The sequence below is a fragment of the Pistacia vera genome, unplaced genomic scaffold (genome assembly GCF_008641045.1).
Source record: "Pistacia vera cultivar Batoury unplaced genomic scaffold, PisVer_v2 Contig425, whole genome shotgun sequence".
Lineage (NCBI taxonomy): Eukaryota > Viridiplantae > Streptophyta > Magnoliopsida > Sapindales > Anacardiaceae > Pistacia > Pistacia vera.
In genome coordinates, this window is record NW_022196252.1 from 1,281,292 (window position 1) to 1,299,783 (window position 18,492).

At 35.3% G+C, this 18,492-nt stretch overlaps 1 protein-coding gene across 1 annotated transcript; it reads left to right on the forward strand.

The window, feature by feature from the left end:
• The first annotated feature begins 15,105 nt into the window (after positions 1–15,105).
• Positions 15,106–18,022, forward strand: LOC116143083. The gene is made up of 6 exons (XM_031428499.1): positions 15,106–15,375; positions 15,463–16,442; positions 16,534–16,721; positions 16,816–17,202; positions 17,293–17,442; positions 17,997–18,022. Exons 1-6 carry the CDS (start codon positions 15,106–15,108, stop codon positions 18,020–18,022), a joined length of 2,001 nt encoding a protein of 666 aa, XP_031284359.1.
• Positions 18,023–18,492: the final 470 nt, after the last annotated feature.

Sequence of the window (18,492 nt, forward strand, 5' to 3'; positions counted from 1 at the left end):
CGGACCGACTCAGCCCGAATGGGGCGGGGAATCTCAAAAAATTCGGGAATAGAGCCGGGGATGGTCCTCAGAAAAATCCTCGCACCTGAGAACCGGCCGAGGGAGGGGATAGTGCAAATTCCGCCCCGGCCCGTCCCTGTGAAGCCCCACCCCTCTTTTTTAAGAATTTTATGTTTTTTTTTTTTGTTTCCTTTGCGAGATTGTTTATAAAATTAGAGTTTAAATCATGGTTTTAAGTAATGTATCTAACTTTATGATGTTTACTTTTATAATACTTTCTAATGTTTGTATTAAATTTATAGAAAATAATTTAAATGAGGGAGTCTAATAATTAAATATATGTATTATTACTTTGTGAATTTCACAAAATAATAATACATGGCCCAAAAAAAAATTTTGATTAGATTATTATAATTTACCAAACCAATATATTATGAGGTTTATGTTGCAACCTGAAAGATGTTTATATTTTATTGCTTTGAAATCCATGAGCATGTTTCAATTTTTTCCAAGAAATTGTTGTTATTCACCATATTCATATCAATTCTCAACGAAATTTTCTTTCAGGTATTTATTTTATGAATTTTAGTAGATGAGACTATTTCAGTGGAACATTACAATGACTCAACAACATAAAACATTAGAATGTGGAATCTAAATTTCTCTATTTAATAATATATAGAAAAGGTGTCACTAACTTAGTAACAATTAAATTAACTTATGATGGTAGTTATGTATTGCTTTTTAAATCTTAATTTAAATTTTACAAGAAATTGTTGATTTTATATTTTCTTACCTTAAATTTAGTCTTTTTAATGAATTAACTACTAAAATTAAACAGTCAAATATAGTACCTATTAACGTATTAGTTTCTCATAATTATAATAATTTAATATCATTGTCGTGAGAACATGCAGAAAGTTTTGACCTACACGGGGCAAAAATCCCCATTCGAGGGATATATCCCCGTGGGGGGAAATTCCTCACGAAGCCCCGTTCATCAGGTCGGGCTGAGACGTGGACGGTCATGAGAATGGGTAACCGGGACAGGGAATGGGGTCCCCAGCCCCGACTCGGCCCGCGCCCATCCCTAATAGTATGACTTACAATGTGATTTTTTAGTGTACCATATATATACATGCATATAGTATGCCATACCATATATATACATGCATAAATATCATCTAACTATTGATATAAATAATTTAAAAATTAAAATGATGAAAATGGTATAATGTATTTTATAATTTAAAAATAAATATTAAATAATTTTTTAAAGTTTTTAGTTAATTATTAACATAAATATTTTTTTCCAGCCCTTTACATCACCAAACACAAGACAACATTATTTTAATTCTGTATTTAGTATATTTAAGTTTCAAGATCCAAGTCACGCCTGTGTTTCTTAATTTTCAAATTATGTATACTTAGTATGACTTTATTGGATGAATATATAAATGGAAAAAACATTTGATAGTAATTTATTTAATGGTTATATAAATAATGTAATGGAGATATTTCTCTCAAGACTTTTAAAAGAGTTTTATTGATTTTCTCTAAAAAAATAAAATTAAAAAATTAGTAATCATTTAAGCAAGTGATTATATTTAATTATTTGACATAAATTTAGTTTTAACTACATCATAACATAATTGTTTTTAAGTAAGTATGATAAATAATAAAATATTTAATTAAAAATATATTACAATTAATCACCTATAATTATGAACAATATAATGGATTCAAGTAATGGTAAAAGGGAAATAATTTTAAGCCTTCACCATTTTCTCTTTTAGCTCACATCTTCTAATTTATGTGAGAATATAACTGTAATAAAAACTATTATTCTTCTTCTTTTCCATTACTTGAATGTTAGATTGTAATAGAAACTTTTTTTTTTTTTTATTTATTGGGATTGCTTTTGTTATTAGGAATAGCTTGGTATAAATAGGTATGTTATATTACAAACAAAATAATGACTTTTCAAGAAAATAATGTGAAGCAGGAAATTCATAAAAATGTTCGAGACATAAGTCACAATGCAATCCTGAAGAAAATACAGAAAATTATAAATAAATAAATAACTCTAGGAAACTATTCCAAATAATTCTAGGGCAAATCGAGACATTACCTACCAATGAATGCCCTAGAAATTCCTTCAGGAAGCGCTCACAAAATAAATCTGGTAGTAGTTGGTCTAACATTAATTGCTAGGAACTTTAGCAATTGAGCTGAGCTGACTAATCCCTAGAAGCAATATTAAAGTAAGTGTGTAGCAATAAGAGCCAACAGACAAATAAATAAAGAGCAAACGACACAATCCCACCCGAAGTGTGGGGAAATCCCCAGTTGATACCCTTGGTTCAATTTATCCTGTTTTGCCACCTTTAATCTAACACTGTTAATAACTGATGGATCTAACATAGTGACAACGAGTAACAATGACTGAAATACCCTTGAACCTTTGACTTTAGATTATTTAGCAAATAAAAAACTAAATAGACGTGTAACAAAAAATGCCCCTATCTTTAGTTTATTTTCCAACTATAGTGAAATTACCCTAATGCCCCTAAACTGTTGAAAGTTCAGCAACAATTGTTTGAATGTTGAGGGTTTAGCTGTATAACAACAAAGTAATAGTTCTTAAAAATTGGCATACATCCTGAAAAGTTTCAAGTTTGAACACAAACACATCCTACACAAAACCAACATCAAAGATCATACTACAACCATACATACTGAGTTAAACACTTTTGCATTGAACATATATACGAAAAATACATAATTTGGCCTTGAAATGTGATGATCAACACCCAAAAAAAGAAAATTAAAGTTGCATATTACATCAAAAAAACCCACTACAGCAGTCCTAAATCAATTACAACATTCAAAATAGACAACCTAAATTAGTTGCTACCTGTACCATATTATCACACCATATTTGCACACCAAGACTAACAAACAAAGTCCTATGTACAACTTCCCCAAATTTCACCAAAATACAATAGCATGCTTCAACTCCACACATCCAAAAAAACCAACATCATGCTTCTACAGTTTTATCATACCAAAAAACAACAGCATGCTTCAACTCCACACTCCTTAAGTACCTAAAAAAAAAAAAAAATCATAAAATCAATTTAAGAGGCTGCCCTTCATAGTTTGAAGCAATGTAACAATGTTAAAATTTGAAGGACTGATGTTACACTAACCTACTACCCTTGACAGTTGCTTCAATGTTGACATGTCTGACTTGTTGGGGTTGATGAAACTTTTCCTCTCTAAACAAAGCAAAGAAAACAAATGTTAATGCAAACAAATTTTATTACAAAAACAATACTAATCATGTTAAATAAAAGCTTTAAAATACCCTTTGATTCTTGTTGTTTGAATGATTTTGTGGCCAATGTCTCTTGTTATGTCCCAAAGTTTAACAGATCCCACACCTAAGTGTTGCACCTTTGGTCATCCTTGGTTCTTCATCGGCATCCTTTTTTTTGGCCTTTTTGGGTCTCCCAACCTTACTATGTTTGATAGGTGGATTCAGCTGCCTACCCCCAAGCAAGTAAGGCCAACTAAGTGGGTCAAGTATAGGGTGAATGTGATCAACATATGTTTTTACATATGAAGTGATCCTCAATGAAGAGTCCACATAATCCTCCATATTTCTAATGTTCCTAAAAAGCAAATAGCGGACTGCATGCACACAAGGGACTCCAGAAAGTTGCCACATTCTATAGTCACAAGTTTGATATTGAAGGTTTAAGATGTAACGTCTACTGGGAAGGCAGTTGTTATCCACTACTTCAAACTTATCACCCCAGGCCAGATAGCTTCAACATTCCTAGCAGGCTCAATTAGACCATTGATTTTCCTATGTACAGTAGGGGGAATAGTTGTGACCTAATCATCCCTAGCCTTTGCCCTAGCTTGTATCTGTACCATAACCCTCCTCATATAATGCTCTAACAAGCTTAGTATGGGTAATTCTCTATTCTCTCCCAACCAGCTATTAAAGACTTCACACATGTTATTTGTAACATGATCAGGTTTGGAATCAAGGTCGAATGCATGCCTTGACCAAGATCTCACATCATTTTCAATCATCCACCTATGAGTTTCTTTATCTATAGCTTCAACCTTTTCCATGGCTTGTTGAAAATCAATGATATTGGCAGCCCTACTAACAGCCCAAAACAAGTTCCTTAACCTCAACTCGGGGAACTTTTTCCTAAAGTTAGCATAAACATGCCTAGCACAATGTCTAACACTAGCATTTTGCCAACAAGTCTGTATAGCATCCACCAAACCCTTTTGCCTATCACTCATGATAGTGATAGGGTCAATGTCCCCTATAAACTCCTTCAACAAGGTTATAAAGTATCTCCATGATTCCTTGTTTTCTATCTCACAAATGGTAATTGCTACTAGGAAAATGCCATTGTTAGCATCCATAGAAACTGTTGACAATAGTACTCCACCATAAGGCCCTTTAAGATGGCAACCATCCACACCTATAAAATGCCTACAACCCTCTATAAACCCCTTCTTTTGTGTTGCAAATCCTAAGAAACACCTCTAAAAGTTTGGAATCACTTCTAGACTAACAGATTTCACATTATACATGGAACATGGGTTGGTATGTTTGACAATGTGATCATATTTCAACAAACCAGCAAAGGACTCTGCATGGAGCTTGTCTGACCTCCCCTTTGCTAGCTTATTAGCTTTATAAAGTTTGGATTTAGACAACTGCAAATAGTGTTTCCTACCCAACGTGTCTACCAATGGCTTAATTGATGAACCCTTTTGGGATCTGATGAAGTCTCCTATTTTTTCAGCCATCCAAGCACTTGTTGCCTCTTTATTATTATAAACCCTCGTGCATGTATGTGTGTGCCTATACTTCCTAATCTGAAAAGACACATCATCATGCATCAAAGCAGCATATAGATGAAATGGATAGTTTGCTTGCTTACATTTGGCCTTAAATCTTCTTCTCTCATTGTGAATCTTCCTAACAAAAAACCCTCTCTAAATTACATAATCTCAAAACACCTTCCTAAAGTGATCAACTCCCTCAAACATTTGACCAACTTTGAAATGGATTTTCTCATTATCCCCATATACAAACTGTTGACCCTTCATGTGCTTGCTAAACTTAGTTACTGCATCATCATCATCATCAGTAGACCCTTCATATGAACTGTCCTCATGATATTCATACATTTCTCCTTGAACTTTAATGTCATCTACCCCACCATTACCTTGCCTAGTTTGATTTCCCTCAACCTTACCACTTCCCTACCCAATTTTAATTCCCTCTACCACCCCACTTTCTTGTCCAGTTTCTCTTCGCTCAACCACCCCACTTCCCTGTCCATCCTGCCCACTCTCATGGTCAACTTCATGATCACTTTCAACACTCCAATAGAACTCATCTGGAATAGCCTCTTCAGCTTCCTCATTATCCTGCCTCACAAAACCCTCATTGTCCTCTGGTTGGGCTTCTAATTAAGTTATAAGTTCAACAAAGTCCATTGGTATGGCTTCTACATAGACCCTTATCACTCACTTGCCAAAACTCTTATATTGCTCAAATATGAATTCCATATCATCATCCCCTTGCACTACGTATCTAGCCCCTGAAAAGGGTAGCTCAATCTATACCTTAAAGTTCTCATAAGGGTTCATTTCGACAACCTCATTCTCCAAAGCCACATATCGTTTCACATCTTTAATAAAACATATGTAACTATACTCAACAAGACCGACATTTAGTGTATCATATTCTAAACTAAACACTTCAACTTTAAAGTTATGGGAATTTGGTTTCAGCCTGCATAAACAAACACAACCAAGCAATTATAAACAAAAAATCAACTGCCACCACCCTACAACAGTCATCACCACCCTACCACCACCCAAGGTATTTGGCATTGTTACACCAGATGTTGTCAACCATTGCTAGGCAGCATTTAAGATAGTTACTGGTTTCTAGCCAATATGCCAAAAATCACCCTAATGCCACCATCAACTCTACCACCATACACACACAACCACTAATACTAACACTGCCATGCAACACCAATATCCTGAACCCCACTACACCAAAACTTTAACCCTAATTCTAAAGCCCCCTATCACCACCATCACCACCATACCACCACCCTAGGTACGTGGCATTGTTATACCAAAAGTTGTCAACCACTACTAGGTAGCATTTAAGACGGTTACTGGTTTCCAGCCAAAATACTGAAAGTCACCCTAACACCACTATCAATTGTACCACCACTATATCACCATACACACACCACTACCAATACTAACATTGCCATGCAACACCAATATCCTAAACCACCACTACACCAAAACCCTAACCCGAACTCTAATCCTAAAGCCCCCTACTACCACCATCACCATCCTACCACCACCTAACAACCACCCTAACGCCATCATACAATCACCGTCACCAGCAAACATGCACCACTAATCCATCTACCACCACCGTAACACCACCATAACCCTAACATCAATACACCACCACCAAACACATAACTAAAAAACCAATTCACAGAAAAATCCAGCACAAACCATATACAAAAAATACCCAAATAAATTGTCGATATACCATGCCGCAAACCACGTCGCCATGTTTTCCATCTCCTCGAACCGTCCTCTTTCTTTACCTGTCGTTCGTCTTCCTCTAACCAATGAGACTTCTTTTCTTTTTTATGGCTCGTATTTCTCCCAAGGTTGTGTCTGCGTGATCGGTACGGTGGTTTCGGGTTAATGGGTCTAGGTCTGGTTGTCATTTCATATTCACCGGTTTACAGTTGTCGTTGATGTTGGTTTACGATTTACCATTTTCGCCCAATGCCACTGATGAAGATGATAAGCGTACAAATGATTTTGTTCATCTTGTTTGGGAGTCAAAGCAAAAAAACCAAGCAGCAAGGATTCAGTGAGGCTTGAAAGAGAGGTCGTTAGCTAGAAGGATGATGAGGAGATAAGGATATTCATTGGAATATTGATTTTGTTCATCTTGTTAAGGAGTCAAAGTGGCAGTAAGAGACTATAAATGGTAGGCTTACGAGTTCGACTGTGGGATAGGAAGAAGGTCAGAGGGATTAATGGTTGCCATTTTTGTTGTAGAGGCGATGAGGTTCGTGTGTTAATGTCTATGGGTTAATTTTTCAAAAAAAAAAAATCTGCATTTTCGTTTGAAAAAGAAAGTGTAAGAGTGTTAGAGAATTTTTTTTTTCTTTTGACTTTTGCAATAACTCCAGCCGTCATACATTCTCTTTCTCCACACATTTTGCAACGATTCACTAAGCTTCTTTATTATTTGAATTTAATTTGCAACATTTCCCTAGGCTTCTTTATTATATGAATTAATTTATCTTAAATGTCATTTTTACCCTATTGCTGTTAAAACCAGGCGAACGGTGTTAGATTAAGAGTGGCAAAATGGGATAAATTGAACCAGGGGTACCAACTTGGGATTTTCCCAAACTTCGGGTGGGATTATGTCGTTTGCTCATAAATAAATGACCGAACAGAGACTACACCGTTCCATAAGCTTGTCAGAAACTAGCAGGTAGATCCATCATTGTTTTCTGCCATTCATTCAACACTGCTTCTAAGAATATTTTATCAAAGACTTGGTAGAAATTAAATAAATTAGTGACATCTAGAAATTTAAGTTAAAAACAATTGAGAATGAGAGATTTATTTATTTTTAAGAGAGAATTATTTAATCAACAATTCTTTAGTAAGTTTAATTGGGCCTACAGGGGCTCCAAACTCTTCAAGATGCATCCGCCTCTAGAAAAGTCCATTCTCATCTCCTTCATCATCATCATCAAAATCATCAAAGTAGTCATCGTCATCACCACCACCATGGTTGGTTTTCTTTTCAATTTCACCACCACCACCTCCACCAATTGCAAGCTGTAACTTGAAATGAGTTAGCTACTTTGCTCAAACCATTCAATAGTATGGAAGAAAATAATGAAATAATCCAACTTGAAGATGAAATAATTAAGTTTAGACGTTACATAAAAAGAAACCCTGAACTTGAGTTCTGTGATATTTTTGAAGTATGCATATAGTATGCCATACTGTTGAATTATTTCATTAAGATAATAAATATTATCTTTATATGTTGTATTTCACAATTTAGAATTGAGTATACTTACATGTTGCATATTCTATGTGATTTTGTATATATTGTATCATATATTCATATGTAGTATTAATTATATATTATAGATATATATATATTTATTAGATATATATATATATATATATATATATATATATATTCAACATGTAAGTTAACATGTAATTTGGTAAATGACATGATTCACCAAATAACACCATACACATATATTATTGAAATAACATGTTTGACACAAATTTTACATAGTAGTATAACCTTTTTTTTTTTTTTTTTTTTTACGTCTATGATTTTGTGAATCATAAAAAAAAATTAAATAGAATATCTGCATGTCATTTTAAAAAATCGCCTTACTTGCATTAATAGTATAGCATTATATGGCTTACATGATATTCTAATATGAGATTAGGGTTCGCATTATCTTTTAAAACCATTAACGATAATATTATCTTTTAAATAATATTATATTTTAAGACTATTAACGATAATATTTATCCTAAAGTGAAACACAATTCTTATCAGAAAATAAATATTTATCCTAAAGCAAAACACTTTGTGTTACAGAGTTTCGATGAAAGAAGGAAAAGAGGGGCAAAGAAGGTTTCTGTAAATACCTCTAAGATCAATGGATGAAGATACAAACTGATTTCTACCTTCAAATGAAATTGCAGTAAGTTGAAAACCTCTCTCAATGCGAAATTAATATTTTGATGTGTTCCAAAGCAATGTTAAACTAGGCATTAAACTCTCAATTAATATGTTGACCATCACCCATCTAATTAATACTTTCCTATGTTCCAAATCAAGTTTACATTGGGCACTTCTCCCTCGGTTAATACATTGACCAACAAAATATTTAATGAAAAGTTTGAAGGCAACCTTATGTGCATTATAAAACTGTGACATTCTTAACAATCTCTCAAATTTCTTTCTTGTTTAGATTTGCTTCTTCCATCTCCATGGCTAGCACATCTAACATACGCAACTCAATTCCTACAAGCCCAACAGCTATGGAAATCATGTACAAGAGCACAAGATCGCAACTCCAAGATCTGAAAAAATGAGATTAATGAGTTATTTCATAGGCTCGATGAGGACTTCGGAAGTCTTGTTGTTGAAGAAGTGTTGCTCAATGACTTTCCCCTTATGGCCTCCAATGACATTTTTTTTGGATGTGAACGATGCTACGTACTAATGACAATAATATCGGGAAGAATGTTGGGAATACGATTAATTAAATGAACTTGATGTTGTGGGATTATGGAGCAGTTTAGTTGTCATGTTTTAATATGTGTTCCTTATCGTTTTTGCTTGTGTTGATGTCATGTTTACCTTGAATAAAATTGATGTTTGTGTTTGTTTCCATGGTCATGCATGTTTGATTTTATTTTTGCTTCAACCAGGTCATGTATACCTTATCTTCATTTACTTTGATTTTACATTTCATTTTAATTAGTTTCTGCTTGTTTATAATGAAAATGAAATAGAAATCAATGTACTATTTAATTTTTAAGTTTATAATGAGCTTGCATAATTATTATTATTATTATTATTATTATTATTATTATTATTATTATTGTTTTCTAATGGGACAACCAAAATGTTTTAATTTCTGATGTTATAGTAAGAATGATTTATTTATAATGCTTAATCTTCTGGTGATAAGATTTGGCAGATGCAACTATTGCAAGTGTGTTTCGACAATTGATATAAGGTGTATTAATACTGCTATCATTATACCCAAAAAGTGTTATAAGTTTTTCTGTGGTGTGTAGGGCTGGTTAGAGTCCAGGAAAATCCATTGTCCATTGGAGAACATGATTTTTCTAAAATTTATTAATTTGGTTGAATAGGGATTGTGATTGTGTGACAGTGGTAGTAGTGGTTGGATGGCAACAGTGATTTGGTGGTGATGGCGATGGCAGGGGCGGCAACAGTGATTTTGGATGGAGACAATGATTTAAAATGTATTGCTTGAAAGTCTATCATTCGAATAATTACAATACAAAACAAAATACACTTCCAAAAATAACGTAGACTTAATCGAGAGAAAACAACATTGAAGAAGAGAGATCATACAGACATGTTTCCAACAAACAATATTGCATGGTTTAGGGAAGACTTTTTTTTGAATTAAAATAAAAAAGAGTACGTTCAATTAAAGTTGTTTTTTCTTTCTACTAGAAGCCATGCAATCTACAGCCAACTAGACGTTTAATTATATGAAAACATTATTGTTAAGTGTCTAAACCCTAAACCATAATAACATCAATCAAATTAGTAACAAACAATAGTGTTTTTACCAAAAAATAAATAAATTACCAAGCCTCTTAACAATAACAAAATAATACTTACAACTCATAACAATCAGGAACATCAAATAATTTCATCCAATTCATTCAAACAGAAAATTCCACCCTAAAACCTTTGTCATTACTATAATTTGATCCAATTTCTCATATCAATATTGGATAACTCTTGAGTGATATTCATTGTCTGATTAATATCATTGTTTACATTCCCTATCCTTTCACTCATTTCGCTACTCCTAGAATCCTCGTTAATATTTGACATATAAATGTCTTGACTTATGTTCAGATCAAAATAACGTACATTTTCGTTGATAGTCACATGCTTGTTATCTGCATTCTAGATTTCTCCTCACTTTAGGATTCAAATTCTTGTGCCCTGCCATGAGCCTGCACATTGATGGATCCAAATCATGATTGTGGTTTGTCTAAACTTTTGTAAGCTGCCGCTTTCTAGTACATCTTAGAACCACATTTAACCTAGTAGGATAATTTGTCCTCTTCGAGGACTTCTCATAATATGCTTTCCTTCCTTTGTCACAACAATAGTTTGATATCTTCAATCACCATTTCTCCCCTTACATGCCGATTTCTTCACAATAACAAAGCATTTATATTTTGCATGCTATTTATATGCCTTGAAGAAAGATTCCAAGCCACGGAAAAGCATACCTTGCTAAGAACCATATTCAACAGTTGCTTCCCATTCATCAGTACTTGCTTCGGTATCCAAATTTACAATTTAATTGCCATGGGACACTACATCCTTGTTCACATCATAGGTAATTGAGTTGTCATCTTCATTGTTGTCGAAAATTGTTTCTAATACCGTGTTTTGCTCTCCAGATTCCATAGTTTCCTTCCAAATCGAACAATGAATATTTTTTTCCTTCCAACACGAAAATCAACACTTACTAATAAACAAAACCATATCAAACGAAATATGAACACTTAGATTACAAAACAAAGTTCCATAGTTGTCTATGTTCTTAATTCTTACATCACAAAACAAACTTCATGATTTCTTTTTAAATTAAACCAATTTCATTACAATTTCTCTAGCTACTAAATGTTTACATGTCCATCATTTTGGTCTTTGTAGATGCTAAAATCTACGGTTGTGGAAGTAAGGTTTGATCTCGTGAGGTTAAGGCCACTGATAACCCATTGCACATGCACACAAAGCAAACAAGTGTGAGGTGTACGTAAACACCGATTTGGTGTCTATCATAGGCACTCTGATGCTCAAGTTTGTAAGGTTGAATGAGAAAATTTAGTGAGGGTTAAGGGAAGGAAGGGTTACCGGAAGTTAAATCGGAGACTAATACCACAACGTAAAAGTATGACTCTTAGGAGTAAGAGCTTGGGTACAAGTAGATAGTATTGAGATTGAATGTCTAAACATAAGAGTGGCCCCTGTTTAGGATTCGGTTGGCCGGTCAGGTCGAGTGCTTATGTGGTATAAACTTCATGGGGAAGATACTTATCGCCTTTTGGACTAGAGATCGGGTTAGCTTGTCCAGTTGAGTTGAGTTCTGTTTGAGTGATTGGTGGCGCTATGGTAATGAGACGCATGTATTGTAAGGTTTCATAGAGTTTGAGCGGGTCAAGACAGATTGCAGATCCTGAGGTGATTCTATCGTACGACACATGTACGATAGAGATTTGTTTTTAACCTTTGAGTGGGAATCCGAATGGTCGCACCCAATCGCCAACTACCGCATGCCCATTCTGACAGAATAGACGTGAAGAAAAAGGATAAATCCTTCAGGCTGCTTTTCGTTTTCACTTTCACTTTTGCGTTTGGGTTTCTTCATCCCTTTTCAAAAATCTTCTCTGATTGTAGCAGCGATTTACAAGCGAGCTTCATTTTCATTCACGATAAAACTTTTGTTCTTCTACAAGTCTCGATTTCTTTTTCTTGTTTTTCTATTCTCCACATTTGTAGCAATTTCAGTGTTTAAGCTAGTTTTTTGGAGAGATTTTGAGGGAGTTGGAATTTTTGTGTTTTTCACTGGTTCTCTTGCTCTTCTTCTAAGAAACAGAGTCTGATTAGCCCTGGAATGGTTTTGGCTTCATTGGGTCAAAGAAGACAAGGTCGACATACTTAGGGCAACCATTTGGCTCGTTTGGAAGTCTTTGTTCGAGTCGAGTGAAGCATTAGGTTATGTGTGAAAGGGTTAGTTGAAGTTAGGTTACACTTAGTCATCCGGTCAGTCCACAAGATCGAGTCGAACGTAACGAGACTTGTTATAGTGTCATTTGATGTTGCACTCCAAGTCGAGTAAGGAGAGTCACATGGAGACAGACGCGCAGGGCAAGTTTGAGCCAGCCCCCACTATGGTTATAATACCAAAAGAAGGCGACGTGCGAGTGGGAATTCCCAAAGGGTTGAACGTGGCCATCTTCAAGCCAGGTGGTGCTACTGAGTTAAGTAGCGACAGTTCAGAGAGGCAAGGGATGAGTGGGGAAGAAATGGAATATGAGTTAGATAGCTCCGAGAACTAGTGGCAGCTCGGTAGAGGTGCCTAGCCGACCAGGTAGCGGTCTTGGGCACCGACTATCCGCTTCTACTCAAGGAGAATGACCAGTGGTGAATTCGGATGCAGTACTATGTTCGTGGCTCTATAGAGATTAGAATCACAAAGAGCTACAAACAGGTCGATTGGGAGGCAAAAAGATAGGTGAGTATGTATGAGATATGGTTTCACGATGGTTTGCGCCTTCCCATTCCTCGGCTCGTCTGGGAGGTGTTGAATCATTTCATGATCGTACCAACACAGACAATGCCAAATTGGTGGAGATTATTGTTGTGTTTGGAGGTGTTATGCGCTCAGAATCGAGTGATGTTTGGTCTGCATGAGCTATTGCATTCTTACTACTTGAAGGAGCATGACCAAGGGAAAGGTAGATACACCATCACCTTTAGGCACGACCGAATCCACTTGGTGACCAACCTGAGGTCAAGTGACAAGAATTAGAAGGAGCGGTTCTTCTTTATGAAGGGGGAGGCTATATTCGACGAGAAAGTCCGGGGTGAGATACTATAGACATGGAGAGCCACAGTTGAGAGACCAACTCTTATCTATACATGTGATTACTAAGTGTTATTCCTCTTTCTTTTGCAAATCCCAAGTTCAACCAAGCCAGATAGAGTGGTGATGGCTTAGATGTGACGATGAGGGAAGTTCTCGCCATTTTGAAGGAATAGAGAGACTAGAGAGTGATCTTAAAGAGATCTAACTTGAGAATGAGTCATATGTGGGCCAGAGTTGAAGCTGTTCAAAGAGGTATCCTAATCCCCTCATCGAAGCAAGTGTGGCACGTGCTAGTAATTCGCTACAGTAATCACATACTATTCGAGCATTCGTTTCTTTATCCACTAACACCTGAGGAGTGTGCCATTACAGAGAGGTTGATGAGGAACCTTAAGGTAGACATATTGAATGCGAGTGATGTGGCTGCACAATGTAGAGCCAAAAGGAAGAGGGAGTCAACCCCGACGAGAGTTCAAGTCTAGCAATTGAGTCCATAATTGTTAGTATCCTACGATACACGATACAAATCCTATGATACGATTCGATATGGGTCACCAACGATATGTATCAGAGGGTGTATCGCAAACCTTTTGATACGTTGATATGTATCCTACGATACGTATTGGTCTATATCCTTAAAAATAGCGATATGACTTTTTAAATTTGGGCCGAAGGCCCAAAAAAAATTTTCGGGTCGGATCCAAGTCACCCGACCCGATTCACTAAAACCCACCTAAAATTACCCCATCCCCAATTTTACCCTAGCTAAGATTCACTCATGGTGAAGAGAGCAGTTGCACGCACCTTAGCCTCTCGATCCCCACTCCTCAGCAATCAACAATTAAGCTAAAAGTCACCAAGTTCAACACGATTTGTTCAGGTATACAACTCTTTTTCTCTTTTCATTTCATATTTGAATTGTAATATAATATTATAAAAACCTTAATTTGTTTGTTTGCTCATTAAGAATATAAAAAGTTGATTCATCTTTGTTTATTCTTGAATACAAGTGGAGACAATTAAATAATATAGAGCAATTGCATGCACCATAGCCTCTCGGTCCCCACTCTCAGTAGTCAGTAATTTATTAAACCAATTAAGCTAAAAGTCACCCAAGTTTTACACGATTTGTTCAGGTGTACTAGTTTTTTTCTCTTTTCATTTCATATTTGATTTGTAATATAATATTACAAAAACCTTGATTTGTTTATTTGCTCATTAAGAATATAAAAAAAAATGATTCATCTTTGTTGATTGTTGAATAAAACTAAAGCCAATTAAATAATATAATATTAGAATACTAAAAAATTCCTAGTTGCATTGTTTTATGGATAACAATTTTACAAACCTCTTGTATATGAGTTTTGATTTGTTTTCCTTATGTTATGCTCCTTTATTTGGTATTTTACAGCCTCTTTTGGTCCATTAGATTAAGACTAAGATTTGAATCATGAGAAATAAAAAGGGAAAATTAGATGATATTACATGGGAGCATTGTAAAAAAGTGAATGAGGAAAATAGATTGCATCTTACATGTAACTATTATGGTATACCATATTGGGGTGGTGTAATACGAATGAAAAATCATCTTGCTGGAACCCATATCCAAGTTAAGCCATGTAGTCAAGTTCCCGAAGATGTTAAAATGAAATTTCAAGAGTTGTTGGTAGCAAAGAAAGTTAATAAGGAGGATGATGATGATGATGATATGGTTGACATTTTTAAACAACAAGATGTTAATCCCAATACGGGTAAAATTGATAGTTTTCTTAGTAAGGGAAAAAAAGGAAGTGGTTCTAACTCTAAGCAAAGAACTTTAAATGAAGTTGTGAAGGATAGGGAAAAGGTAATTCAAGGTATATGTAGATGTATTTATGGCAATGCATTACCATTTAATTTAGTTAAAAGTCCTCTTTTTGTTGACATGTTAAAGTTAGTGGGAGATTATGGAAGGGGATTGAAACCTCCTACTTATCATGAAGCAAGAGTTTCTTATTTGAAGAGAGAGGTTGATCTTGTGGAAGAAAAACTTGGAAAGTATAAAAATGAGTGGAAAAAGAATGGTTGCACATTAATGTCAGATGGGTGGACGGATGGAAAGGGTGGATCACTGACTAGCTTTCTTGTCAATAGTCCAAGTGGGACAGTTTTTTTGAAATCTATTGATACCTCCAAATTTATAAAAAATGCTCAAAAAATGTTTGAGTTACTTGATAGTGTTGTGGAGGAGATAGGAGAAGAGCATGTTGTACAAGTGGTAACTGACGGAGTATCCAATTATGTAGCTGCCGGTAAAATGTTAAAAGAGAAAAGGAGAAAGCTATTTTGGTCTCCTTGTGCGGCTCATTGTCTGGACTTGATTCTTGAGGATATTGGAAAGATTACGGTATTCTATGACACTATTGCAAAAGCCAAGCAAGTCACAAGTTTCATTTATAGGCATACATGGGTGCTTAATTTATATAGAAAATTTTCAAAGGATAAAGAGCTAGCAAGACCGGTAGTAACAAGATTTGCAACATCTTTTCTCATATTGAGTTGCATTATGGATAGTAAACTAGCTCTTACGTCCATGTTTGCATCAGAAGAATGGGCAAATAGTACATATGCTACTACAATTAAGGGGAAAAAAGTGGTGGATATTATCTTGAGTGATACAAGATTTTGGAAATCCATCCAATTTGCCTTGAAATGTGTGGATCCACTAGTGGAGGTTTTGAGGCTTGTAGATGGTGATGCGAAACCAGCAATAGGATACATCTATGAAGCCATGAGAAGAGCAAAGAATCAAATTGCAAAGAATTTTAACAATGTGGAGCATCGATATAGAGAAATATGGAAGATAATTGACACTCGTTGGGATTTTCAACTTCATAGGCCACTTCATGCAACGACATACTACCTTAATCCTAAGTAAGTGTTGATCATTTTTTTTTTAATCCATATAAAAATTGCTTGAAAATTTGAATTTAGAAATCTAATTTATGTTGATTTTATATATTAGGTATCATTATGATCCAAACTTCAATCCGGACAAAGAAGTTAAAATTGGATTGTACAAGGTAATTGAGAAGATGTATCCGGATGTGGAAACAAGAGTTGAACTTGATGCTCAACTTGACAAGTTTAAAAGAGGAGTAGGATTATTTGGAATGGATATGGCCATAATAACAAGAGACAAAAAACAACCGGGTATGTTTGCTTATATGTTTGTTATTTATTTATTTATTTATTTTGGTTATAACTTACTAATGTGTTTGTTATTATTATTATTATTTTTTAAAAGCTTTATGGTGGGACAGCTATGGAGAAGAGTGCAAAGAGTTGCAAACACTTGCCATAAAAGTCTTAAGCCTTACATGTAGTGCCACGGGTTGTGAAAGAAATTGGAGCACCTTTGAACATGTGCATTCTAAAAGAAGGAATCATTTGGAGCAACAAAGATTGAATGCTCTTGTCTTTGTTAAATATAACCTTCAATTAGAAATGAGGCAAAAGCTTAGAGAGGAGAAAGGAGAGGCATATGATCCAATATGTTTATTGGACATAGAATCCGATGATGAGTGGATTATGGAAAAAGAAGATCCTTGCTTGCCGGATGATAATTCATGGATGGATGTTCAAGAATGCTTCAACATAGATGAAGGTGCTCCTAGCAATAAAAGAGCCAGAGGTATATCTTACTTTGATATTAATCTATCAATTCTTTTAATAAAAAATTGAATGTACAATGTATATTGATGGTTTGATGATTTCTTTATAGGACCAAGGAACTTAAATGCTAGCAACAAAAAAGCTAAAGAAAAAGTTGTTGAAGAGGAAAATGTACTGCCCATTTTGTGTGATGAAGACGAAGAAAGTGAAGAGGAAGATCTGTTGGCTATTTTGCATGATAATAATAACACTAGTGGAGGTATAGATATTGACATTGATCTTGGAAATGATATAAATGGTTGAAAAATGATATAGATTCTTAAGTTTGTGATTAATTTTGATTATGTAATACCATAATTTAAAGTCAATAGTATCACAAAATTTGTTAATTAATCTTGGGGATTATATTAATTTTTAGAAAAAAATTATTATTTTATTATTTTAAAAAATGTGTATCTTACGATACGATACGATTCACGATACACGATTCAAAAAATTAGGTTTTTGATACCCGATACGATACGCGATTTGACAACCATGATTGAGTCGATTCCTCTAGTTAGATAGTCATTGGTCGGAGCTGGGTCATCGAAAGAGGTCCTGTTTGATGAGGATGAGAAAGTGACGATCACTCTTCCTAACACAGCCTTGATCTACTCTGATGTACCCAAGATGGGCAATCTAGTCGAATCATTTTTGCTACCCGCTAATGGCTACGATGGCTGAGTGGGCGGTGACTCGACAACTTCAAGTAATTCTTAATTTTTAACTTTTTTATTAAGTTATGGAGCTAACCTGCGTGTTTTCTTGTAGGCTTTGAGCAGGACCCTCTATTTTAAGAAGGTTATCGTCGCCCAGGATGCGCGAACCCAAGAGTTGACTAAATCCAACATCGGTATGAAAAATCGAGAGGTTTAGGCACTGAAGAACGCAAAAGAGAGCTTCACTAAGAAGCGACAGGCTGAGTTAGAGTCGGTCGAATTGAAGAAGGCATTGGTTAAAGCCAAGAAGGCGCTCTTTGATGTAAAAAGAGTACTAGCTAAGAAAGAAGAAGAGTCAATCGCACTCAGGGAGCGATGCAAATCTATAGCTAAGAATGTCGTGATCAAGGCCAAAGCCGAGCAAATGAAGGAATACAAGGCTGAGAATACCGCACACTAAGACCCTAATGGCGACACCGAACTCTGAGAGAAGATAGAGGCTAAGGCAGCCGGTGTAGACGACCAAGTGGGAGGGAACGAGCTGAGTCTGACCCCAAAGATTAGATGGAGGAGTTTGCTGAGGACCAAGAGGAAGCTTTGGTGGGGTC